A 26898-nucleotide genomic window follows, 5' to 3' on the forward strand; every position below is an offset into this window, starting at 1 on the left:
TTAATGTGCCCAAATTACTAGTTTTGTTGTATCCCACGGTGCTGCTCAGAACGTTGTACAGATCCTCACTGATGGTAAGTGGAATGAAAATATAGTCAAGAGTTAGGCCTCTGGAATAAGAAAGATTTTTGTTGTTTTGTTTTTTGATTCAGACACTCATCAATTTTGGGGAAAGTTTTGCTACCTTCAGGGCTTAATGTTCCCTTTTATAGAATGAAGGTAATAACTCCTTACAGGCTTGTTGTGAAGATCAGCTAAGATGATGAATTCAAATGCCCAGAATCATGTCTCATACATCTTAAGAGACGCCCAACGTTTGATAACATTATCTTGGAATGAATGTCACACTTCTAAGTATATTGATGAATATCTTCCAAATCCGATGTGTATTTTTATTATAATATCTCATAACCCCCTTTTCAGTAGAGCCTTCCAAGGGGAATTTGGTGCTCAGCTTAACCCCTCTTCATTCCCTAAACACACCTAGTGTCTTCCAAGCTTTATTTGCTGTTTCATTCTATACTTTAATCTCCACTTCCATTTATTGATAGTCTACCCATCCTTCAAGTTTTAAACACTGTAGCAGAAATAATCTTATTTTCCTGAGGACTGCAAAGGCATTTTGTTAACTGCCTTGTGTTGTGTTTGTGTAAACTTCCTGAGGATGGGGATCACCCTTATTTATATTTACAATCCTCACAAGGCCTAGCACAGTACATTTCCCATTGAATAAATGTTTGCTAAGTAAATTGGTGAATTTAATGCTCTTTTCATTTAAAATCTGAGAATAACTTGGGCTGGAGCCATAAAAAAGACTTGATAAAACTGAGAAGAGCAGGGCAAATATAGCAAATTATTGGAAATTGGCTCCATATAATAGATTCTCTCTACATCATATATATGTACATATATATATTGCTATTTTATAAGGTATTGCATGGTTTCTTTTAAATGTGAATTTAAGGTAATCTCTACCTTATAAACACTTGTTAGAAATGACATAGTGCTATTTTATTTCTCTCTTTTGAAAGTCAAAATAGAGTTGAAATCATATTAGGTTACATATTATTCTTTAGTTACAGTCTACCAACATCAAGTGAACTGCTAGGTAGTAACAAAAATACTTCTTTTATACTTTAATTTTCAACCATTATCTGTAAGGAAGACATTACACAGGACTATACCTACAAAAATAAAATTATATATAATTTTATTTATATATAAATAGATATATAATTATATAAAAATATATATAATTTTATTTTTATATAATATGTAAGTATGATCTAGATTAGTTACATTACCACTGAGCAGGTTTGGCTATATATGTAATTATTCAAAATGATGATTGTTTATGGTTTTCTTAATTTTATATACTCAAGTTGCTTTAAGGCTATTTTATACATCTGGAATTACTTTTATAACAAAGAAATACATAGTTGCCTTAAATTTTTGTAAATTTAAATTTTTTTGTTTAAATCCCATGAAAATATAAACCTAGTTGCTTATAAAGCATAATTATTTTCATAGTCCTCATTTTAAATTTAAAGGAAACTGATGATTTCAAACTAAGATTGCTTAATATTATTAAATGTGTCTGTGACTCCTATGTGCATCCAGAAAAATATCCACAAAATATACTTATGTGGGTTGTTGGTCAACTAAATTAAGCTTTTCATCTTTTCTAATGTTTATGAAAAGAGTATACAGGAATCTGTATTATTCATTATGGGTTTCATTTATCTGTATTCTCATAGTTTAATAATCTCTCACAGTAACTCATATTTCCAAATTGAAGGGCTCATAGATGTATATTACATAATGTGAGAACTCAACTAGACATGCTGAAATATAAAAATTGTTATTAAAGAAACTGAAAATTAAGTTTGCTCACAAAACATCATTCTTCTACGTGTGAACAGATGTATCAGCTACTAAAGGACACAACATTGCTTTGATTAAAGCATGAATAAATCTACTTAATCTGTTTCAGTAGTTCATTCCAATATTATCAAAGTTACTGTTTAATACATTATTTTTTCCTTGGTAACCTGATTAGATTGATTGGATTCAGCGTTCAGAATAATTAACTACCATTATCACAAATCAAATTTCTATAGTAATGGAAAAAGAAACAAGTGTGGCCTATATCCATTCTTTGTTGATATTTTGTCATGGCAATGTACTTTGATATTTTATTTAATGGCCTTAGCAGTCACATTATATCAAGAAAGAAAAAACTTAAGCCTTTGCCTAGACTATGAAAATGACTTTTTTGACGTAAAACACTTGAATAGCATTGGTACTAAGATAATTAAAAATAGTATTGATTTAGGCAGATCTTAGGCAGTAGGAAAATCATAGAATATTCATTAATTATATATAATTGAAATATATATATAACTACCTTACCTGCCATAAAATTCAGACTATGATAAACAGCAGGTTGATTGCACATCAAGGATAAAATCAATGAAGCTATGCTTCATAATTAATAAGTGATTGCAACATAACATATTCTTAGAGCTTATTACTTCCATGTTGAACACAGCATTGAAGTATTCTATTTGGGGAGATTAATTAAGCATTGTGAAAAATACAGAGTATATATACTTAGTTTTTAATTAAGGACTATTGATTTGATGATTATCTGGTGAATTTCTAAGCACAAATTCTAGGAAAATGAGAAATTTGCCTACAAAATCTTAAACAACTTACTGTACATAGTGTGGGGAAGATGGTGAAATAAAATCCAATGGGATAATTGAGAACTTTGATGAAATAATGAAGCAGGATATTTTCTGGTCTTGGTTTTTAAATGACTTGGAAAATAACAGAGCAGAGGTCAAAACAAAGTTGCTTTAGAAGTTGTGAATCAAAGCCTGTGACTGTGGGCCAAAAGTGATCAAGGAGATGAATTCTAAATGAATGTCAAATATGGTACTTTTAAAGTTTGCCAGAAATTGGAATACTAGGTCAAGAGCTTTGAGTATTTTTCCTCTAACATAGCTAAGTAGATGGCTAGCCAAATATCTTTAACAAAGATTCCTCTGTGGTATGCTTAGCACTCTAAAGGGGTGAATACATGATGATGAATTATTTATGATTCAGATATGAAAGTTGTCATTTATACTGTTACTGAGAGACAATGTAAAGTTCTTAAATTGTGAATGTAGACTAGTGATTAAATTGCCAACCATTAAGAGGCATTAATTCAGAGGTTTCACCCTTTGTAGCCTTGCACGTTTTAGAAAATGACAATAATATTATGGCTCCCTCTGGTACAATTTTATTAGTAATGGTAAATATCAGATTTAATTTCTCCATGTTTCATTACTGAATATAAACAGAAGTTTTAAAAGTATAATAAAAACATACTCAACAATATTACTGAATTCATTCATTTATTCATTCATTTATTCATTCATCAAACACTCACTGAGTCCTACTATGAACCAGGTACAGAGCCAGGTAAGGTGATGCAAAGATAACAGAACTACTCTTAATAGATCGTAGTTTACTGGAAAGGAAATAAATATAATTTACAGCATGATAAGGATTTTAATAGAATAAAGGGTAATGAGGGTTGGGTGGGGGAATGGTGAGTATAGAAAAAAATGGCTGTTATTAGGAAGAGAGAATATTGCAATAATAAAAATAACTACTTAAAGATTGATGTTAAACAGAAGAGAAGAATATTATCATGTGAATATTAAATTTTAACTTTTCAGTGACAACATTCCTTTTCTAAAAAAAGTGAGGTAACTAATGCTGTAGAAATTCCTAGTTCCTCAAAGAAGGAAGATGGAAAGACACATTTATTAGTTACCATTTCTGGTGGGCAACAGAACAAACCTATTTCCTCTATGAAATCAAAAGTTTAGCTTCAAAAACTCTGAAGTCTTTTTGCTTTCTTCCATGTCATTGTTGCGTTATGTTTATAAAAACTGGAGCGTAGAATCAAAATAACTATTCAGATGATTCTGCCCAACTGAATCTAAGTCTATGAAAACCCCTATGATTAAGTGTGATGCATGTGATAACTTTAGGTTCAAATCCACAGTAAGTCAGTACTGCACTGGTAGTGGAGATGTAAATTTATACTTATTAAGAAAGATGCCATGACACAATGTCAATCTAACTAGACAAAGCTCGAACTTTTCTTGCTAATTCTTCTCACAGCAGGGCCTGAACCAAGCCTAAGCCTTCCTCAATAAAACAAATCTCAGATTCTTCAGTTCTTTCATGGTGAACAAAATCAAGTTTCCTACATAAATTTAGTTACACCCATTCTGATGCCTCAAGAGAAAAGACAACAGCATACTTAATTATTTCAGTGTCCTTTAAATTATTTACAATTTTACTTATGCATGCAAGGATATAATGAAAAATATTGAGACTACCTTCATATACTTCAGTGAAGCAAGGTTTTTGTTGTTGTTGTTTATTATACTTTAAGTTCTAGGGTACATGTGCCAAACGTGCAGGTTTGTTACATATGTATACGTGAGCCATGTTGGTGTGCTGCACCCATTAACTCGTCATTTACATTAGGTATATCTCCTAATGCTATCTCTCCCGCCTCCCCCCTCCCCACAATAGGACCCTTTGAAATTGTAAATATTTTATGTCCTGTGAAATTTCAAGTGTGTGAATTTGACACCTGATCAAAAAGTAAATGAAGTGAACCTGGTTGATTTTTACTGCCTTTATAAATTAAAACAAAAAACAAATAATTGTTATTCAAACACAGTTATTCTCCCTTTTTTATACAAAATTGTCACTATATATATATCTATCTATCTAGTGTTATGTGTATCCATATGTAAAGTGAGTATATTGCTAGAGTGATTATATATATTAAATATATAAACACACATACCATACAATATACATTGTATATACATATATACACACAATATTATATATGTGTGTGTGTGTATATGTGTGTGTGTATATATACACATATTATATAAAATCACTCTAGAAATATACTGACCTGGAGACATTGTAGTTCTCATGGCTGTGTATTGGCGCTGACCTGTTTCTCTCTTTCATCTACTGTTGTGTTGGGACCAGGTCCTTCTTTAAAGAATGTCTGGGCAGGGTGCCCAGAATGGTCTGTGACCCACAAAGAAGATAAACTACCTGGGCCACAGAGAGCTCAACCCTACCACCCTGGCCACTTTACCCTGGTGTTCTAATCACCTCAGCTAAAAAGGTTGATATGAATTTGTCAACCATACAATATTTTGTCTTCAATTCTTTATTAAATTACTTATTGCTCTTTTAACAATTTTATCTTTTTTTTTAAATTACCAAGTCCAGAATGTAAAATGAACCCTCAGTAAAAATTCTTGGAAATCTCAATTATACTCAGAAAAGAAAGAAATATGTGTAGCAATCTAGAGGTCCTTTCAGAGTATCTGCATTATTCTAGTAGCTTTTTTTCAACTCTTACGTTCTAAGCTTTTATGTAAGAAATTTGCCAAAGCTGAGAATAAGTTTGGGCTGTAACTGTTCAAGTTAATTTAATGTGCGGCACTCATTTATTGACAGAGATTGTACATCCATGTAATTGAAACACTGAAAGCCCTTGAGAGAGCTTTCACCTGCAATAACTTTAAATGCTTTAGAAATGAGGTCACTTTTAGTTACAATTCAAGAATTTCCAGTTGATACCATTACTGAGTAGCAATAATAATGGAGAAGACAATGAAGGAACAGAGTAAGAAAGTGGGCAGTGAAATTACGTTGTAGACCATTCTAATCATATCCCCAAATTCCAAATTTTAAAGTGGCATAAATTAGTGACAAAGATTTACTATATGACATGAAGTCTTAACTTTCATAGATTCAGCCAGTATGTCCTGGACTTGGTTCAAATTATTCCTTCCCGTCCATGTCTTTCTGATGTTGATATTAAAAAAAAAATCATTCACTGAGTTCTTGCTGAGATTAATAGCTACAAATCTGTGGAAAAACAATTTGTTCCTCTAACTGATGCAAAATTGATTTAGTGAATAACGACGCTTAGCAGCAGAGACAACTCTTGGTTGGGGGGGGGCAGAAACAGAATGTGGAGAACCAAGTTTTAATTCTGAATGTGTTATCAGCTATGAGTCTTCATTTCTTAAAATGATAAAATAATCTGGAAGTTTTAAATAGAAACTATTACACTGTGTATATGCAGCACATTTTGTTTATCTATTCATCTGTTGATGAACAATGAGTCGATTCCATATGTTGGGCCATTGTGAACAGTGCTGCAGTAAACATAGGAATACAGATATATCTGGACATATGATTTCATTTCTTTTGGGTATATACCCAGTACTCAGTAATGAAACTGCTGGGTCACATGGTAGTTTTATTTTTATTTTTAGATGTTGTTTTCTTTCTTTTTTTTTTTTTTTGTTTTTTGTTTTGTTTTGTTTTAGAAAAAAGGGAAGCCTATGTTGCCCAGGCTTCCCTTGAACTCCTGGCCTCAAGCTATCCTCCTGCCTTCGCCTCCTGAAATGCTGGGATTACAGGTGTGAGTCATCTTGCCCCACCTTATTTTTAGTTTTTGAAGGAATCTTCATACTGTTTTCCATTGTGGCTGTACTAGTTTGCATTCCCACTTCCCTTTCTCCAAATACTCCCCAGCATTTGTTACCTTTTGTCTTTTTAATAATATCAATTTTAACTGGGTGAGATACTATCTTATTGTGGTTTTCATTTGCATTTCCCTGATAAGTGATGCTGATGATTTTTTCATATACCTGTTATCCATTTATATGTCTCTTTTTGAGAGATGTCTATTCAGATCTTTTGTCCATTATTAATCACATTTTTTTTTGCTATTGAATTGTTCGAGTTCTACATATAATTTGGATATTAACCCTCTATCAAATGTATAGTTTGCAAATATTCTCCATGATTCTGTAGGTTTTCTCTTCACTCTGTTTCCTTTGCTGTGCCGAAGCTTCTTTGTTTGATGAAATCCTATTTTTCTACTTTTGCTTTTGATGCCTATACTTTTGAGTTCTTGTTAAAAAAAACTTTGCCTAGACCAATGCCATAAGGTATTTCCCTTATTTTTCTTCTACTGTTTTTATAGTATATAAGTATTTAATCCATTTTGAGGTTTTTTTAATATACAGTGAGGGACAGAAGTCTAGTTGCACTCTTCTAAATGTAAATAATCAGCTTTTCCAGCACTATTTGTTGAAGAGGTTGTCTTTTCCCCACTATACGTTCTTGACATTTTTGTCAAAAATCAGTTGGCTGTAAGTATACAGGTTTATTTCTGGGTTATCTTTTCTGTTCCATTTGTCTACTTACGTGTCTGTTTTTTAGGACAGTACCATGTTGTTTGGATTATTATAGTTTTTGTAGTGTATTTTGAAGTCAGGTAGTGTAATGACTCTAGTTTGTTCTTTTTTTCTAAGATTTCTTTGGCTATTTGTTTTTTTTTTTTTTTTTTGTGGTTCCATACACATTTTTTAAGATGGGTTTTTCTATTTCAATACAATATGTCACTGAAATACTATTTAGCCATAAAGAAGATTGGAATCCTATCATTTGTGGCAACATGGATGAACCTGGAAGACACTACATTAAGTGAAGTGAGCTAGGACAGAAACACAAATATGATATCGCTTATATAAAGAATCTAAAAATGCTGGTCTCATAGAAGTAGAGAGTAGAATTGTGGCTACCAAAGATTGGAGAGGGGAAAGGGCTGGGGTATAATGAGAAATTGATTAACTATATGTGGTCACAGTTAGATAGCAGGAGTAAGTTCTGGTATGTTGATTATAGTTAACAATATTGCATATGTTTCAAAATAGGTGGAAGAGAGAATCTTGAATGTTCTGCCCACAAAGAGATGATGAAAATGCTAAATATCCTGATGTGATAATTACCCAATATATATGCATCAAAACATCATAAATATGTACAGTATAATAAATAAAAGATAAGCCATGAATTAACTAGAAACTAGTATCATTGCTTAAGAGTACAACAATAGACTTGTGAGAAAGTCACAATATGGATTTTATGGCACTTTCAAAGTATGCCTTAAACATTGTTAAATTGCCCAGGATATAAGTATTTTTAGATTCCTTTTAATACTTCTCATCAAATAAGGAAATTAGGGTTGTCATTAGAAAAAGTAACTCCAAAAACTGAGAACAAAAAGGCCTTAGCAGGTGATATCATGCATACACATCTGTGAATATAAAAAGGCAAGAGATAGTTCACCAACAGCCTATATCATAGTAACATATTTGGGGCAAATGACTAAAATTTCTAGTTGCTACAACAGGTACATAAGTAAGGCAATCCATTCTGTTTAGTCTTCAAAGTCTATTAATTGAGGGCTTCCTAGGCCAGACCATGCTGGGGATATAGAATGAAAATAGAGACCTGATCTCTGTCTTTCAGGGTTAGAGTCAAATGACTACATAAATTATCAATTACATACAGAATACATACAGGTTACACAGGAATCCATAACAAAGATAAACTCTACTAGCCACCAGAAGCTTATAGAAATGTATCAGAAGGAAGTGATTGTCTAAACTGGCACCTGAAGGATAAGTAGAAATTAGCTCAGAAAAGAGGAGAGGACAGTGTTCAAAATGGAAACAACATAAAGTATGAATGGTGGAAAGAGTGCTTCAGAAAACAAAGAATTTTCAGTATCATATACTAATCTGAAATATGCCAGGTGAGATGTCAACAAATGAACCTTCAAAGTAAGATAATACTAGATCAAGAAATGCCTCGCTTTTTCAAAGTCATAAAATCAGACAATGTTTCTTTTCTTTTCGTTTTAAGCTGAGTTTCACTCTGTCACCCAGGCTAGAGTGCAGTGGTGTGATCTTGGCTCACTGCAACCTCTGCCTCCTGAGTTCAAGCGATTCTTCTGCCTCAGCCTCCTGCACAGCTGGGATTACAGGCATGCACCACCACACCCAGCTAAATTTTCTGTATTTTTAGCAGAGATGAGGTTTCACCATGTTGGCCAGTCTGGTTTCAGACTCCTGACCTCAGGTGATCTGTTCACCTAGGCCTCCCAAAGTGCTGGGATTATAGGCTTGAACCACTGCGCTCGGCCAAACAATGTTTCTTAACATACAATTTTATGCAATAATTTAAAAATCTGTTTACTATAACAACTAAGAAGTATAGTTTGTATGAGTAAATAATATTAAGGCTTTCAGTTAATAATAATGAAACTGACCCAGAATACCTACAAGAAGCAACTAATAAAACCTTTAGTTGATAACACATACTTATCAACTGAAACGACCTCTAGAGATATTATTTTCCAGGAAATTTGGCAGTTTATGTTTATTCCAATTGGGACAAGTAATGAAATATATACTTCTATTCAATACATAGAACAAAATCTTAACAATTTGGTAATAATCTGATTGAAGATCCCTAGTATTTTTCTTTTCTAGACAGAAGATAATAAAATTTCGCAAGACATAACAACCAAAAGAATTGTATTATTTTCAATCATGACAAATACCCATAGGGGAGTTTATAATTTTTCTTAAGTCATACCACTTTATAATAGTCATAAAAAACTCAATAATGACTAAAAGCCATAAATAGTTTCATAAAAATACCTTAAACTCGTTTTATTATGACATAAATATGGCAATGGTATTTGTTATGAAGCTACATGAAATTGTACTGTTATTAAGTACATAAAAGCCTACAGCAAGGTATAAAAAATGCCCATTAGGAAGTCTCCTAGGGTAAAGAATTGTGTGATGACAGTCATATTCCAAATATCAATCTATACCAGTGATTGGAATGTTAGTTACAAAGAATAATGAAATATTATTATCATTGTAGTACATCTTACGCATTTCCAGATTTAATTATCCTGGACCCAAAATGAAATTATCATAACTGATGTGATGACACTGAATTACAATATTTAAAACATGCATTTTTAAAATGAATATTAAAACAGATATTCCTTCCACCTTTTAGGCTATTGCTAAGTTAATATTGGTAAATATTAACAACGTGGGCAACTTACTGAGAATTGCAGGCCCAATGCCACATTATCCTTTAATATTCAAATAAACAAGGCAAGACAGTTAATTTGGCTTGAAGTATAGGGTAAATTACTACAACTGTTGATTAATTGCTGCCAGTAGTAATCTAAGAGAAATAGTATTATCAAAGGCTAGTATCTTCCCTAAGCAAATGACTATGTTAGATGGCTGTTTATACAGTACAAAAAATACAGCATCTTTAACCTGATAAACAACTGTTTCTAATATATAAGAAATGGTTAACTTAATATAGTTCTAATTTCCAGGGACCCATTTTCAGAGACTAAAAAGAGAATATTAGTAACAAACACATCTATGATCTTTTTTTTTTCTTTTTTTTAGACGGAGTCTTGCTCTGTCACCCAGGCTAGAGTGCAATGGCATGATCTCGGCTCACTGTAACCTCTGCCTCCTGGGTTCAAGCAATTCTCCTGTCTCAGCCTCCTGAGTAGCTGGGATTACAGGCATGTGTCACCATGCCTGGATAATTTTTGTATTTTTAGTAGACAGTGTTTCACCATGTTGGTCAAGCTGATCTCAAACTTCTGACCTCGTGATCAGCCCACCTCGGCCTCCCAAAGCATATCTATGATCTTTATGCTACAATTTCTTGTATTTTGTTCCTGTACTTGGTTATTAACTTTTTCCCTAGATGCTCAAGTTTCAAAGAATATTTTTGAAGTAGAATTTTTAATGATTTGTTTTTATTTCAAAATCAAATACACTGTTATGTACATTCAAATAGAATTTTCTCAAACTCTAACTTGGGTTCTTGAAAACTGGGATGGTGAAAAATATGCAAAATATTTCTGTCTAGATAGTGAATAAGCAAACAAATTCTAAAAAGCTTCATGGAGTGTTACTGCTACAGTCTCTTTAGGACAGTTTAGACCCATTTATCAAAATTGAGTGTATCATCTATGTTACAAGTGATCATTAGAAAATGACTAGCTTCATATAAATAGCTCTGGAGGACAGTTTAGTGCAGAGAAAAATTTTATGACCACTTGTAAAATTCAAGTGACCATCTTTCTCTTGCTACCATATGAAAGCCAAGGATGTGACCAACTAAATGAATTTTTCCTCATACCTCAATTAAAACTAAACCTTTTCTGAGTTTTGTCTAAGTTTATTTTTATTTAATTGTGAGCCAGCCTCTCACTAATTACTGAGACTATAAATTAAATAAAAATTAAATATTCCATGTAGTCTGTATGCATTTACAGGTGTCTTAAAACAAATGTGAGTTGAAAGACACTGTTAAGTGTGGGAAGAAAAAGGTATGAAATAGACTTATCTACATGAACCTAGCAGAGGTGACTTCAAAGTCAACATTTCTATTGCCTGTGGAGCCTATTAAGAAGACAAATACTGGCAATTTGAAGAACAAAGTGTGTTTATTTAAGGAAATACATTCAGCTGTTCCTCTAAGGCAGTTTCAGGTTTACTGGGGGTCAAAAGAATCGTATAATATGAAATATAACATTTTCCAATGATAGGTAGCCCAAGGCATGGAACATTACAAAAATATATGCCACATACTCTACAAAGATTCTAAGGAAATAAATGTGGACTTTATTTTAAATACAAATGAAGCTCTAGAGATAATATGTCAATAATAGACCATTAATACTTTGATTCAATATTTACACATATATAATGTTTCCCTATATAACTAAAGGTGTCAGAAATTCCATTGTTAAAATAAGGGTGCAATTCAGTAAGAAGAAAATCAATAACTAAGAAAAAGGAAAATGAATCAAAAGGTTATGCCAAATAACTTAGCTGTTCTAGATCAAGAAGTGTGTAATGACTCACAACGAATTACTAAAATCACTGCAGAGAACTTCACTTATTCTAAGTTCTGGAAACCTTTCATTCCTTTGCAGAAAAGATAGCATTTGAGGCAAATACATTCATTTGCAGATACTTTGTTTACATATATTTATGTAACACTTTCCTCAATATATTTTTTCTGTTTCTGTATGATTTAAAGGGTAGGGATATTGGTAAAACATTACATTTTGCTTTTTAAAGTTAATTTATTAGATTCCTTAGGAGATACATAAGGTTGCTTTTTAATTCTATTCAATGTTCATATTTTAATTTAATTTTGGGTGTCTAATTTCCTAGAGATTAGAAATAAAATCATAGCATTTTGAAATTATAATAAAAATGAAGTATCACAGATTACTTCATTATTCTATTACATGTTTGATTATTGCTCTCTTATGTAAATTACATTAGTCATCTATAACAAAATGGTTAAAACAGTGCCTGATATATGGTAAACATTCAATATATTTGTCATTTTTATTATCATTACCCAATTCATTTAGAACTACCCAATTTTCCATTTGGATGAAAACAAAGTTTTAATGATAAAATATGTAAAATTAGAATTCAAATGCTTATAATCAACATTTTAAGTTTAGTTGGAGGTAGATACTTTCTAGAAAAGTTCTGATAATCTTCAAAGCTCTGATATATCACTTGCAAAAATAAAGTCATCTAATCTATGTTGATGACACTGAACATACTTTCAATTTTTTTGTAGAAAGTTTAACCTTACATATCCTAAAGAACAATAATGCATATATTCCCTAATGTAATTAGATATTTTTAGTGTATCAAGTAATCACACCTGGTTAACTGTAACAGCCCTATGCTTTTAACGCCAACTTGTGCCAAGCGTAATGGCTTATGAGACCCACCTCTCCCCTTTGCTTGCCTACTTATGCAATAGCTGGTATTTATTAGATTTAACCATTGATTTACAAAACTGGTGATTTTATATTGCTCAACCAAAAAGATTTCCCAAAACACATAATTATGCCAGATCATGGTTTTTAAGAAAGTTGCTTTCTGTCGTTTCAAAGATGGCATATATTAGAGCAAAAAAACCACTATTTCCTACTCTACATTGATGTTTATGAATGGTTATCTTTTCTTTAGTCATGTCCAACTGCTTGCATTCATGACAATATTTTATTTTAGTTTAGTTTTTTAATAATGAAAATTTTATGTATACATAATGTTTTGATATATGTATGTATTATGGAGTAGCTAAGTCAACTTAATGAATTAAACATATCCATTACCATGTCTTTTTGTGAAAACATTTAAAATCTCCCTTAGCAATGTTCAAGCATATGATATATTGTTATGACTGTAGTCACCATGTTGCACAATAGATCTCCTGAACTTATTGCTTCTGTAACTAAAATTTTGTATCTGTTGACAAACATGTTCCTATTGCCCTTTCTGCCCACCTAACCTCTGGTAACCAGCATTCTACTCTCTGCTTCTATTAATGAGTTCCATTTTTTTAGATTCCAAATATTAGTGAGATGATACAGTATTTATCTTTCTGTACCTGGCTTATTCATTTAGCATAATGTCTTCTAGGTTTATCCATGTTGCCATAAGTGACAGGATTTCCTTCTTTTTAAAAATTGACTAGTATTCCACTGGGGTGTGTGTGTGTGTGTATGTGTGTGTATCTAACTATATGAGATATATATATCTCATATAATCATATTTTTAATCCATTCATCTGTGGATGGACATTTACATATGATATATGTCATATATGAGACATGTATATATCTGAGATATGATATTTGTATATTATATGAAATATATATGTCATATATTTTATCCTATCTGTGGATGGACATTTATGTTGATTCCAGTCTTGATTTTTCTGAATAATTCTGCTATAAAAATGGAAGTAGAGATATCTCTTTGAGATAACTAATTTTATTTTCTTTGAATATATTCCCAGAAATGAAATTGCTGGATCATTTGGTAGTTCTATTTTTAATGTTTTGAGGAACCTTCACACTGTTTTCCATCATGGTTTAGGAATGTACTAATATACATTCCTACCCACAGTGTAAAGAATCCCCTTTTCTTTATGCACTCACTGACACTTGTTATCATGTCACTTGTATAACAATTCTTCTAACAGATGTGATGTGATATATCATTGTGGTATTAATTTTTAATTTGTATTTCCCTGATGATTAGTGATTTTGAACTTTTTTCATATGTATGTTGACCATTTGTATGTCTTTTTTTGAGATATGTCTTTTCATATTCTTTGTCCATTTTTCAATCAAGTTACTAATTTTATTGCTATTGAGCTGTTTGAATATTAAAAATATGTGGAGTTTAATATTGAAAATATATTAATCAGAATAGAAAGCCCAGCCATAAGTCTAAGCATTTTTAGTCAACTGATCTACCAAAGTGCCAAGAACGCACAATGGGGAAAGCATAATCTCTTCAAGAAATGGTGTTGGAAAACTGGATATCCATACATACGAGAAAGAAATTTGACCCTTATTTCACCCCATATACAAAAATAAAATGAATTAAAGAATTAAACATAAGCCCTACAACTATGAAACTACTAGAAGAAAACATAGAAGAAAAGCTTGTTGACATTAGTTTGGGCCAAAACTTTTTGGATATGTCCCCAAAAGCACACGCAATACAAGCAAAAACAGACAGAATTGCATCAAACCAAAAAGCTTTTGCACAGCAAAGAAAAATAATAACAGAGTGAAGAGACAACCATGAAATGGGAGAAAATGTTTGCAAACCACATGACAGTATGTTAAAATGATAGACTAACATCTTAGTTTAACACCAATCTTATTTTCCTAAGAGTCAAGAAGACACTTAGGATATATATGCATAATTCTTTTATCAATATGTATAATTCTTTTATCAACAAATACAAATTAACATTATTTTTTAACTGTAACATTTTTTGAAGTGATAAAGTATACTCTGCAGAGGACATTTACCAGAACACCTGGGGACAGAGTCAATGCCACGGTTTTTATGCAAGTGTAGATATAAATTCAGCACAGATTCTGAGAAATTAAAAGAGCAGGTGATGTATGATAGTCGTTTTCTGAAAGTACAGAAGAGAAATGGACAAATGCTCACACTCCACAAAAGTGACCTTTGAGTGTGTGGGGCATTGTTAAATAGAAAAATACATGGACAGATCATCAGATTTTTTGAGACAGAGAGAGAGAAAGAGAGAGAGAGACAGAATATATTTCTGCAGGCAGAACCAGTCACAGGCTAGAGCCTGTAAAAGCCTGTGATTAAGGATATGAGGCAGACCAACATGTATTTCCATTTAAGGTCAATCTGTATCAGGGGGGTTATCAGTCAGCCTTTGTACTTCTCTGCTCCCAGACTGGCATCTATAGTCCCATTGTGCATGCTCAATCAGACTGCATTGATTCTATCCATGCACACATGATTCCATGGAAGAATCTATAAAATTACAATTTCTCAATTTCTACCAGTTATAGAATTCATATTAGAACTTGAGAATAAAAAAAGGCTGAAGATATCATATCAGATATTGCAGATATCATATCAGAATTCCCTACAAACCTCAATAATAGATAAAATCAAAGATTGAACTTAATAGTGCCCTCTAGAGAGCCTTTACCGATCAAGCCTAAAAATTGTTTTTTTGGTTTTTTTTTCTGATAAAAACTTAAAAAAAAGTTTTAAAAGTTTTAAAACCTAGATCACATTTTCAACTGGTTATGTAATAAAAAACATCAACACTTAAGATATGAAATAATTTGGGAATAACAAATTATTTCTTTTGTCTTCACAGTTACAAAGAAATCATGGTATCAATATAAGTATTTGTTTTAAATAATACTCCATTTTTATATTGCTATTTAATTTGTAATAGTCAATTTCAATAAGTACCTTTAAACAAGACTTCTTCAGTTAAATTCTGTTGTGTGTCCTACTCTATCTATCTAATGTTCCTGATGCTTTTTTGACCTCATCTTTATTCACTCTACTTACTGGACTCCTTGGTCCTTCAATTATCTCAAACTTCCTCATGGACTTTGCATATGCTATTTCTACTTGGAACTATCCAGAAAGAAACTGAACCAATTTCCTCACTTCTTTAGGTTGTCTGATCAAATGTCCCCTTAGTAAGTGGCTTTTCCTGATTTCCCCATAGATAATAGAAATTCCTCACCCCATGTTCCAAAACTCCATTTCTCCCTTACTAGATTTATTTTTCTCCATAGCTCTTAGCATTACATCGCATATTATATATTTATTTGTGAGTCATCTTATCTTAATAAAGTGTTGTTTTGTTTGTTGCTATAGCCCTACCATTAGAGCAATCTCTGGAAAGTAATAGGTGGTCAAAAACATGTATTTAAGTCAATAAATTTCATTAGACAGCCTTGGATTTTGATGGGCAAAGCATCATATGCACGCACTGAGGATGTATCAAACAAGAATAAAAAATACCTTATATGAAAGAAACTTTCATATAAGTTTCACATAAAAAATACCTTATATGAAAGAAAGAGATTAGTGGTGTAAATAGATAATTTTCTATATATAAGACAGAATATAAAAATTTTAAGAAAAATTACAATATATGAACTGAGGCCAGGTGTGGTGGCTCACAACTGTAATCCCAGCACTTTGGGAAGCCAAGGCAGGAAGATCACCTGAGGTTAGGAGTTTGAGACCAGCCTGGCCAACATGGTGAAACCCCATCTCTACTAAAAATACATAAATGAGCCAGGCATGGTGGTGGACACCTGTAATCCCAGCTACTCAGGAGGCTGAGGAAGGAGAATCACTTGAACCTGGAGGCAGAAGTTGTAGTTCAGCAATCTCAGCTTGCACTGCTGCACTCCAGCTTGCTGACGGACTGAGGCTCTGCCTAAAAAAAAAATATATATATACACACACACACACACACATATATATATACACGCATACACATATATATATGTATATATGAACTGAAAAGAGAGAAGGGAAAGAGCGATTTGACTTAGAAACTGAGGAATCATTTAGGAAGGATGTGGCATGCGAGTGAAACCTTCAACAGAGAGGTGTGAAGGTGCAAGTGAAGGGCATCTATCAACAAGAAGATAAATGGGCAAAGGCATAGAGATAAGAGTATATAGTGAATTTCAGGGACAATTGGTAGCTTTTTTGCTTATTTGTATTTTTCAGATGGAGTCTAGCTCTGTCACTCAGGCTGGAGTACAGTGGTACAATCTTGGCTCACTGCAACCTCTGCCTCTTGGGTTCAAGTGATTATTGTGCCTCAGTCTCCAGTGTAGCTGGGATTACAGGTGTCTGCCACCACGCTCGGCTAATTTTTGTATTTTTGGTAGAGATGGGGTTTCACCATGTTGCCCAGGCTGGTCTTGAACTCCTGAACTCAAGTAATCCTCCCGCCTTAGCCTCTCAAAGTGCTGGGATTATAGGCATGAGACACTGCACCTGGCTGACAATTGGTAGCTTGATGAGGCTAGAATATAGGTGGTATCAGGAAGAGAAGAAAGTAGTGGGTGGATGACAATCATGTAAATTTCTGTATTGTAAGGTTTTGCTTGTATTTGCTTTCTAGTTCAGTGATTCTCAACCTTCGGGAGTATGAAGTTTTTTTGTTTTGTTTTGTTTTGTTTTTTAAAGAATACTGAAACATAATGAGGGCTGCATGTACTATAGTTATTTTTTAAAATAAAATATATCGTATAAAAAGCTATTACAAACACAGTACCACCTTTTAAATACATGTTTTTATTAAACATATTTTAGAACTTTAAAAGTGTATGTATGTGTGTATGTTTATGTATATATACACATGTGTATGTCCATATAAACATATATCTTTCTTCATTATACAATGATTCATATTTATATAAATATTAATATGCAGTAACCTTGTAGTAACTCCATGGGCAACCATGGATCTGAAGCACACAAGCCCAGAGCCACCATTATCTAGTCAGTGAGAAACCATTAATGTCTTTGAGTAGGGGAATGACCTAATGAGGGCTGTGTTATGGAGGCACTGAGGGTTAGAGATGGAAAGTACCCTACAGAACACCTTCTCAGAGCAATCTACTAAAGTTACAGAAGAGATTGCAACCCACAGAAGTAACAGATATTGGCCAAGACCATAAGCAGAGGGCTATGATGACTAGTATTTAGATTTCTGAAGTGATCTCATCAAGTATTTCCAATGATAATATGGATAAGGTTGATAAGCTCACCCAAAGATATTATTAGCAATAAAAAATGCATGATCTATTCCAATTCAGTAAAATAAGATGAAATGTTACACACCTGAAACTCGATTCACACTGTTTTCTTTGCCATGGTACAGGTATTGTGCTATTTTCAAAATTCTATGGCTTCTACTCTACTTTTTCCTCTACATCGGTGTTTTAAAAACATTCATTTTTTAAAAATGTACCTTCATGTGTCTTTTATAAAAGCCCCAAAATGTTTTCTCAAGGTCATGTGGAGTTTCAGCAAGGGAGGTTACAAGTTTTCCTTGCTTTATACAGAAATTTTTAAAAATTTAAACATAAACTTTATAGTTAAATAAATATTGTTATTATATATGTGTAAAAACTTAATATTTAAATGAACTCAAAAGTTAAACGTTAATTCCCAACTCAACCTGATTTGTAAAAATAGGTTTAACATGTATTAGAATTCCTTAAATTGGTCTGTACCTGTTTGGCTCTGGCAATATCAGCCTCTGATATATGCCAACATTTTTTAATACCACTCAAAAAATTCTGTATCTAATTGAAAGGCATTAATGCAATTTTGCATAAGTAAGATCTATTATCTGAATGAACACTACGCTGTTCCTTTTACCTAGCAATTGCTCTATCAGGAGCAAGGCAATGGGCACTCTTCCCTCCCTCTCCTCCTCTTGTATAGTGAATTATAAATAACTAATCTCAATATGCATGAAGAATGAATTTCAAAGTCCCACATGAATCTTCAAAGGTTTAGTACAATTTATACTTTAAAAACTCTTTTATAAGTATTTTTGTTTTCCCCTTTTTCCCCAAACTCCTGACATAGCCACATGCACCTTTACTTTTCCTCTTGTCAGACCGTCTGAAAGGAAACACTTATTTTTACTAGAAGATATAATATTAAATCTTTGGATAAAGGGAATAATTAGAAAGTTGATTTATGTGCTATCTCATTTTTAAAGAAAATTGTAAGAATACTTTCCTTCTTTCCTACAATGAGGTTTTGTTTAATGTACAATTATTGCCTTAATTGGATTACAATTGCCTTTAGGTGAGTTTATGCCTTTGGTATGATCAAAAACACACACATAAAAGATATTATTGAAAATGGAAATGCCCTGGATTTTGGTGATGGGAAAATTCCAGTTTTTCTGTTTACCTATTGGATGGCAAACAATTGTATTATATTCTACTTTTGCAAATATTGTTAGTGTAAGAAATTCATTTAAGGATTCTATTTGCTTTTATTGCTAAGCTTTCTATTTAATTTTATTATGTTCCTGCTCTCTGATATTTTATATTATTAGAATATAGAAACACTTAATGCAACATAAAATAGTTGATACGATTAAACTTAAGTAACACATTAGTTTTTTTTAACTGAACCATTCCAGTACACCCTACTGTGTTTATGCCTGTATAATTATACGTCTTCTGACTTGTCTCATGTAATTCACAATTTCTTCCTGCTGCTTAATCGCAGACTTCAGCAAGCACATTTTAAGGGGAGACACTGAGTATAATTTTTCTGTGAATCTCTTATTTTCCATGTGCATTAAGGCATTGATAACCCACAAGAAAAAAACATGAGGGATATATAAAAGATACAGGAGTAAAGGCGCAAGATGGTTTTCAAATATATGCATAATTTAGATTTATTCTTGTAGGAGGAAATCACAAGAAAATTAATCAGCAATATATGTGTGGACTTCATACCAATCATTTTTACATAAAAAAAGTAGCGGTTATCGTATGTTGTTTCTTTATCACAAGAAAGAACTGGCATCAAAAGGCAATCAAGCTTATAGATTCAAACTGGCAGCCTAGCCCTCAGAGCTTTCTGTGGTGCATGAAACTTCTTTGAAAAGGAGAAATGTTAGTTTTCAGATCTTAGGTGAAAATAGACCAAAGAATAAATTATCACACTAAAAATTATCTTTCTATGATTTATTGGCTTTTTGATAGTATAATTGTGACTGCTAGACTTTGATTTCCAAAATATTTGATAACATTTAAAGACATCAAAAGAAATAATGAAAAAGTACAGACTTTGTCTACAGAATAAGTTGCCGTTACCTGTCTATGACGATAGAGACAGTGACAGACCATTTTGAGCTAAATATGTTATTATTTACTTTAGACAATAGAAACGGTAAAGTGATAAAGAGTTAGACTTACTAGAGAGAGGTGATTGTAAAGCTTTTCATGAGAGGCATATTGCTTCACCATAAAATAGTGTTGTTATAACAATCTTTTGATTTTTAGCGAGATTCCGATAGCTTTCATTTCCATAATAATCTTTGTTCTGGACTTTAGGCCAGGGTAATTGTGCTGCTCCTTTTCAGCCAGAATCAGTTCCTTTAGGGGAGACTGCAGATGACTCCTTTTAACCCTTTGAAATGGTGCCTGTAGTGAATTATGTCACTAGCATGCTCTGGACCAAGAAGTTTGGCAATGAATATCCTGTTAAATATTCAGCTTGTCTTTCACAATTAACTCTCTCCCCTCCATTCTGAACTGTTCTCTTCCTCCTAAGAGTTGTAATTGAAATTGGATGAATAAACAGAAGTTTTAGGCTAGCTTCCCAAACCTTTCAATAGACTTCCAGGAAAGAAAATCTATCACTCCTAGAAAAGCAAAAAAGAAAACTGTCCAGTGATCATGCCTGAATGTAGGATGCTGAGCTAGACTGAAATTGCATTTGATCTGTTTCTCTGTTGATTTTGTAAACCTTTCCAAGGGTTTCCATAGTAACAAGTGAATTATCCCCTCTCCCCTCAACATCTTTCATGCATGTTACAGGAATAAAGATAAAGGTTAGGGTGAGAAAAGCTACAGTATCTTTTCTACTACCAGGATGTATCTGAAGAAGTCATGATTAGTCTTTTAAGAAATCAAGTATGCTTTCCCTACTCCAGTGATATGAAAAAGTTGGGTCAAATTTTACTTACATCTCTGATGTCTGCGTTTGCTCCTGTACATGGTCATTTTGAAAAAAATCGACTTTCTAAGAAGTAATTGATTTGACCACGGAGACAAAGAGACGGGTTGTGCTCCTGCTTTGCAGTAAGACTGTTGCTCACTGACAGAAGGTAACCAGCAATCACACAGTGAAAGCCAGGGTAATACCATTCTCATAAAATTACAGGGGAGATGCTACAGCCTGTAACTACTCTATCTAATGTAAATCTTCTAGGGAAAATTGTATTTCCTTCACCTCCCCCCAACCTATAGCAGTTAAGTTCTCTAATGAAATCTGTACTACTAAACTGCCATCCGTGAAGCAATGTTGGATTAAGAATAGATTCATATATTTAGCAAGAATCGCAAAACTGAAAATCTAAATATAAAAACCCTTGTTTAGTATTTATATAAATTAAAAGTTAGGTTCATATATCTTTTAACCACTATAGAATACTGAAATTTATATATGATTCTGAAACTCTGCTAAATTTTTTTCTTCTGAGAACCTCTGATACACTTTGTATGTTCAATTATTAAAGCAATTATCCATTTTAGTTTTTGTCTATTTCCCCAAACAGTCTGTGCTGCTCACGCAAAACAGAAATTGCACATTTTCACATTTATATCCCCAGAACTTTACACAGAAGGTGCACATAATAGGTTCTCAGGCTCAGTGAGTGCCTACTATGTAGCAGGCACTCTGCTCCTTCTTGCAAGAAGCCTCTCCAGAAGCTTCCCCCACCCCCAACCCCTGGGGCCTCAGTTTAGTCCTCAGTTCTCTACTTTGACAGTATTTGGGGCATATACTTATCTGAATATGTTTCACACTGTCACTCAAGTGGACAAGGTGGAAGCTCTGCCTTCATTATGGCTTGTACTGTCCTTTTCTGAGAGCAATGCCTGGCATGCAGCAGAAGCCCAGGAACACTGCCTCTCCCAAACACTCCAAATGAGAACATGGTTTCAAAAACACCTTTGGGTGCTGATTGGGGTGTCTGAAATTCAGTTGTTATTCAAAATGCAGAAGGACCCACATGCGAGTGAAGAATTTCTATGTCATAAGACTTCCTTGTTATGTATTAAGTTTCACCTTCTTGCCAAGAAGCAGAAGTGGAGATATTCAACTGTTGAAAGTTAATTTTTTTTTTAAGTGTGAACAAATCCAGGCTACCTACTAGTAGCTGGAAATATTGTCTCCATAACTCTCCTTAATAGAAGCGTTATTTCAGTGTAAAGGATTTTTTTTTTACTTAAATAATTACATTTTGTAACCACAGATACCAAGAATAATATTTGATAAGTGTTCAGCAATATTCTGTTCAGGGTTCTTGACTTTTGACTAACTAAACTCTTTGGTAAGACGTTTGTCAAAGACCACTATGGTTATTTCCTGCTTTAGGGCATAGTCAGTGTCTGTATTACTATACATTCCACTGCTGTCTTTCTCTTCCTATTAGAACATACATTTCTGAGGATAAAACTTCATTTCCTTCAGAGATGTATATCCAGAGGTTAGATCAATGCCTGGCACAAAGTAGGCTCTTAATAAACATTTGTGGAATAAATGAGTTGTTTTGTGTGTGTGTGTGTGTGTGTGTTGGGGAGGGTGGTGGTACGGAGCCTTACTCTGTTACCCAGGCTGGAGTACAGTTGTGCGATCTAGACTCACTGCAAACTCCCCCTCCCAAGTTCAAGCGATTCTCCTGCCTCAGCCTCCTGAGTAGCTGGGATTACAGGTGCCTGCCACCACGCCCAGCTAATTTTTGTATTTTTAGTAGAGACAGGGTTTTGCCATGTTGGCCAGGCTGGTCTCGAACTCCTGACCTCAGGTGATCCACCCACCTCGGCCTCCCAAAGTGCCAGGATTACAGGTGTGAGCCACAATGCCCGGCTATGAATGAATTTTAATAAACAAGTTTCAGTTATAAAGTCCATACAATCACAAATTCTTTTTCAATAAATTTAGACAAGAGCTAATTCATGTTTATTGACTACAGTAACTTTTCTATGTAATTAAAATACTTGTTATTTCACATATTTTAGTCCCAATGTTAATTTGAATGCATTCTCTCATTATATGAATTCTCAATATGTAGATTTTGATGAAATGTATATATTCACAAGTATGAAGATCTACTGATGTATTTTAAAGTCACAGAAACAAAGTCATATTTAATAAGCAATGACTCCTTTACAAAAGCTATTTGCTGATTTCTTGGGCACCAATGCCGTAAGACCAACAAGGCATGAAAACTGTTGCAATTTAATAAAAGTAAAACAGTTTTTCTGACATAGGTGGTATATATTTATGATATGAATAAACATGGTGATGATTAGGCAGTAATGGACTAATGACTCAGATGTCATTGATATTAGCATTATTCTTTGACTATATACAGTCAAATTTGTAGTTTTTCACTTTTTACATTTTTTAATTCTCCATTATCTATAATTAATATCAATCTGAATAGTTTTTGGAAAGACCATATGACAATTTAATTAACTTCATTCATATGGACAAGAAGCCCTCACCCTTCAGCCTCATCGATCATCACACCTATACACATTAAAATCCACATGTATATATAAACAGATACACACTAAAACAACTAGCCTGACTTGTACTCATCAATGTTTGGCCCAGCTTTCTCCTCCAGACCTTTATATCAGGGCTGACTTTCTTAGGCTCCATATAGGGGATTTCCATCTCATCAGTCTTTTCTTATGTTACTTTTCTGTCTCACATCAGTGCATTTAGAGCATCTACTCCTGAATCTCACATCTGGGCCTAATGGCTTGGATCCTGGAGGGCTTGAGGCCAGCAAGTTTGGGGATCTCACATATACCCGGTGAATACAAGCCAACTTCATGAGCACCATGCCGCAGTAGTGTAGGCAGGTGAGAGAAAGGCAGGGGCAGTGGCTTAGGGGGTGCAGAGTCCTTGGTGAAAGTGGAACCTGGGAAACCTTCATTCCAAAAAGTAGGAAGACAAAATATAGACATAAGGGACAGAGAGAAAAGTTGAAGAGAGGGGCATGTCCAGGCACCCCACTCTTCTTCCTACCCTCTTCAAGAATCCCAAATGGGCTAGAGTTGTTTTGTTTGCAAAATCAGTTTTATGCCTATAACAACAGAGGCCAAAAGATGCCTTAATTAACAAACTATCTCCTCCTCTACTCCCTACAATCTACTTTTCTTTTACTTAAATTGATCTTTATACTCCACACTTAAAATGCAAATCTAATGAGTGTTGATACATTGGGATACATGAATTCTCATTAAAAATCAAATAATTGTATCTATACCTTTCATTTCTTGATTGAAGGAACCAGTAGAAATAAAAGCCTATAGCATATATACTTTTAATATAAATGTATAATATAAACGGTCCTTTTAACAGTAGTAGAATAATAAATAGAAGACAGGAGAGAGAGGAAGAAAAGGAAGAAAGAGAGAGTGGGGAGTGAGATAGGAGGGAGAGGGAAAGAGGAAGAGAGAAAGGGAAAGAGTGTGTGTGTGTGTGTGTGACAGAGAAAGAGAGAGAGAGAGAGAGACTATGCATCTAGCCCTGTGCTAAATATATATCATGTCACATAATCTTCTGTTACTTGGGTATCTCTATCCCAATTTTGAAAATGGGTAAACTTTAGCCAAATGAGGACATGTAGAGGTAATGGTCAGGGACACAGCATGACTTACATAGTTGTGTTGAGAGCATTTTACCGGAAACTAGGCCAATATGATTTAGGGCCGAATTACGTGGCAATGCACTGGGTAGCTTCTAGGGGAAACTTACCTAAAAGGGGCTCTATGGTGTCACCAGTAATGTACTGAAACCAAGGAAATCATATTTGCCAGAACTCAACACAGGGAGTGAATGCTGTGTGATTTAAAAAGAGCTAAAATTTAGAGAATGCTCATTGGGTGCTGAGGTCTTTTCTAAGTATTATATGTATTATTTCATTGAACACTGAGAACAGTCCTATGATGTATGTATTGTTATTATTGGTTTCATTTTTATTATTATCATCATCATTCTTATTTGATGCTTCGGTAAAGTGAAGCTAAGAAGTTATGTCTGAATAAAGTGTCACAGAGGGCAAGACACAGTGTCCTGATTAAAATCTGGCTAATATTTCTCCCAAGACAGTTCAACATAACATGCCATGTGAGGCGAAGGGATATTTTGAGTAGTTGTTCAGGAAACAGGAGATGAGACTCCACAAGGGACATGTTTCCACAACTAGTTGTGCTAAATTACCTTCTAGAAGGGGTGAATCCAGTTGACTGCAGGGCTTCTGGCTTCCTGGCAGGGACATTCATGTTTGGAGCCAGAGCTGACTTGGGATAACAGAACAGGCCTTCTCAGCTCTGCAGCAGGGATGAGTACCCTGTCTTACTGGAGTCACCTCACTCCCTCTCTTCCTGATCCTCCAGCCCTCATCCTTTCCTCCAAATAAAACCCTAACTGGGTATTTCCAGAATATCAAAAGTATCGAATTATTAGCTCCTCTGGAGTATTGACATCTTTATCTGGTTTTCAAGTTAAAATATGTGTTGAATTTCATAAACCTTCTAAGCATTTTTGTCAATACACTGTATATAGAGTGTACAGAAATCTTTAGCTTGAATTTTATGATGCCTCCATTTCAGAGAATTGCTAGAATAATTAAATACTAAAGCTGAAAAGATGCAGCAAAGTTCTGTTGCCCAAATTCTTCATTAATAGATGTCCGATACAGACCAGACAGCTCCTACAAGTTTGCTGAACAGATAACTGAAGGAAGACAAGGTATATGAACTCATGCAACTTGGACCATGTACTCCCAGCAGGGGCTTCAATCAGGACTTCCAAGAGCGATAGGAAGTGATATCTCAATTCTCCTTTCTCAGGTTTGAACAGAAAATGTTTATCAGGTTTAGATGCAAAGTTACTCACAGTTAACCTTTCTCCTAGGTCATTCATATCACCCAGCACCATGATGCATGGGTGGGACCCTTCTCTTACCCTATCCTCCTTATCATATCAGCTGCCCCTGTGGTAACACTCGCTTTTCTCCTCTTAGAGATCAAGGCTTCCTTCTTTTGAAACACCTCCTTATTCATACAATTCCTATAAATTCTTTATATGAGTACTCTCCTCAGGTTCTTTCAAGGATAACAACCAAATAATTTTCAACCCCAGCATGATCACCAATCCATTTTTTCAGCAATTAAACAAATATATATCTGTATATTTAACACTCATCTGTATTAAATTACTTGCTGTCTTGACAACTGCCTGGAGATCTGGACCCACATCCATCCACCCCAAGTCAAGTGCTGTCCTGTAAGTAGGTAATCTAAAAGTAGTTACTAAAATATTTAATGGCTATCATATTAAAAACATCTTGTCATTTCATTCAATGCCTCATTTTACTTTATTTATCATCGTTCTTTCTTGAATTGAAGGAAATAAAAAACTTCCTTAAGTTTGGTTCAAGTTTTCACTTGTGATATTGATTCAAATTAGGGAAAAATAACGATTTCCAGAAAGATGCTTCTTTATTCTTGACTGTTGCTAAAAGTGAAATAAGCAAACAAATCAATTCTGTACTCCTTAGTTTTGTTCAGTTTTTTTATGTATCTGGAAGAGACTTTCATTGTTTTTTTAAACTATAATTGGGTTTTATTTAGTCTTTATTCATTTTTTTGGACTTTGTCCAGTTTCCTATGCATTAATGTCAAAGAAGTCTTTAAATTATTATGATTCTGAAATATTTAATACTTAC

General features: G+C 33.7%; 1 protein-coding gene across 21 annotated transcripts in view; it reads right to left on the reverse strand.

Moving 5' to 3' along the window:
• The window catches only part of LOC105477129 (RALY RNA binding protein like), a 733794-nt gene that overhangs the window by 185359 nt on the left and 521537 nt on the right, over nt 1-26898 (reverse strand). Inside the window, exon 1 of one of the 21 annotated variants that reach the window (XM_071068051.1) lies at nt 21115-21460. The exons of 18 other annotated variants lie outside the window; for them this stretch is intronic. In XM_071068051.1, coding sequence (XP_070924152.1) covers nt 21115-21301 — 187 coding nt within the window. In that variant the 5' untranslated portion in view covers nt 21302-21460. Of the gene's footprint in view, nt 1-21114; nt 21461-26898 lie in introns of those variants that run through there. 2 more of the 21 variants (XM_024791381.2, XM_071068045.1) reach the window with 2 other exon arrangements.

The sequence above is a fragment of the Macaca nemestrina genome, chromosome 8 (genome assembly GCF_043159975.1).
Source record: "Macaca nemestrina isolate mMacNem1 chromosome 8, mMacNem.hap1, whole genome shotgun sequence".
Taxonomy (NCBI): domain Eukaryota; kingdom Metazoa; phylum Chordata; class Mammalia; order Primates; family Cercopithecidae; genus Macaca; species Macaca nemestrina.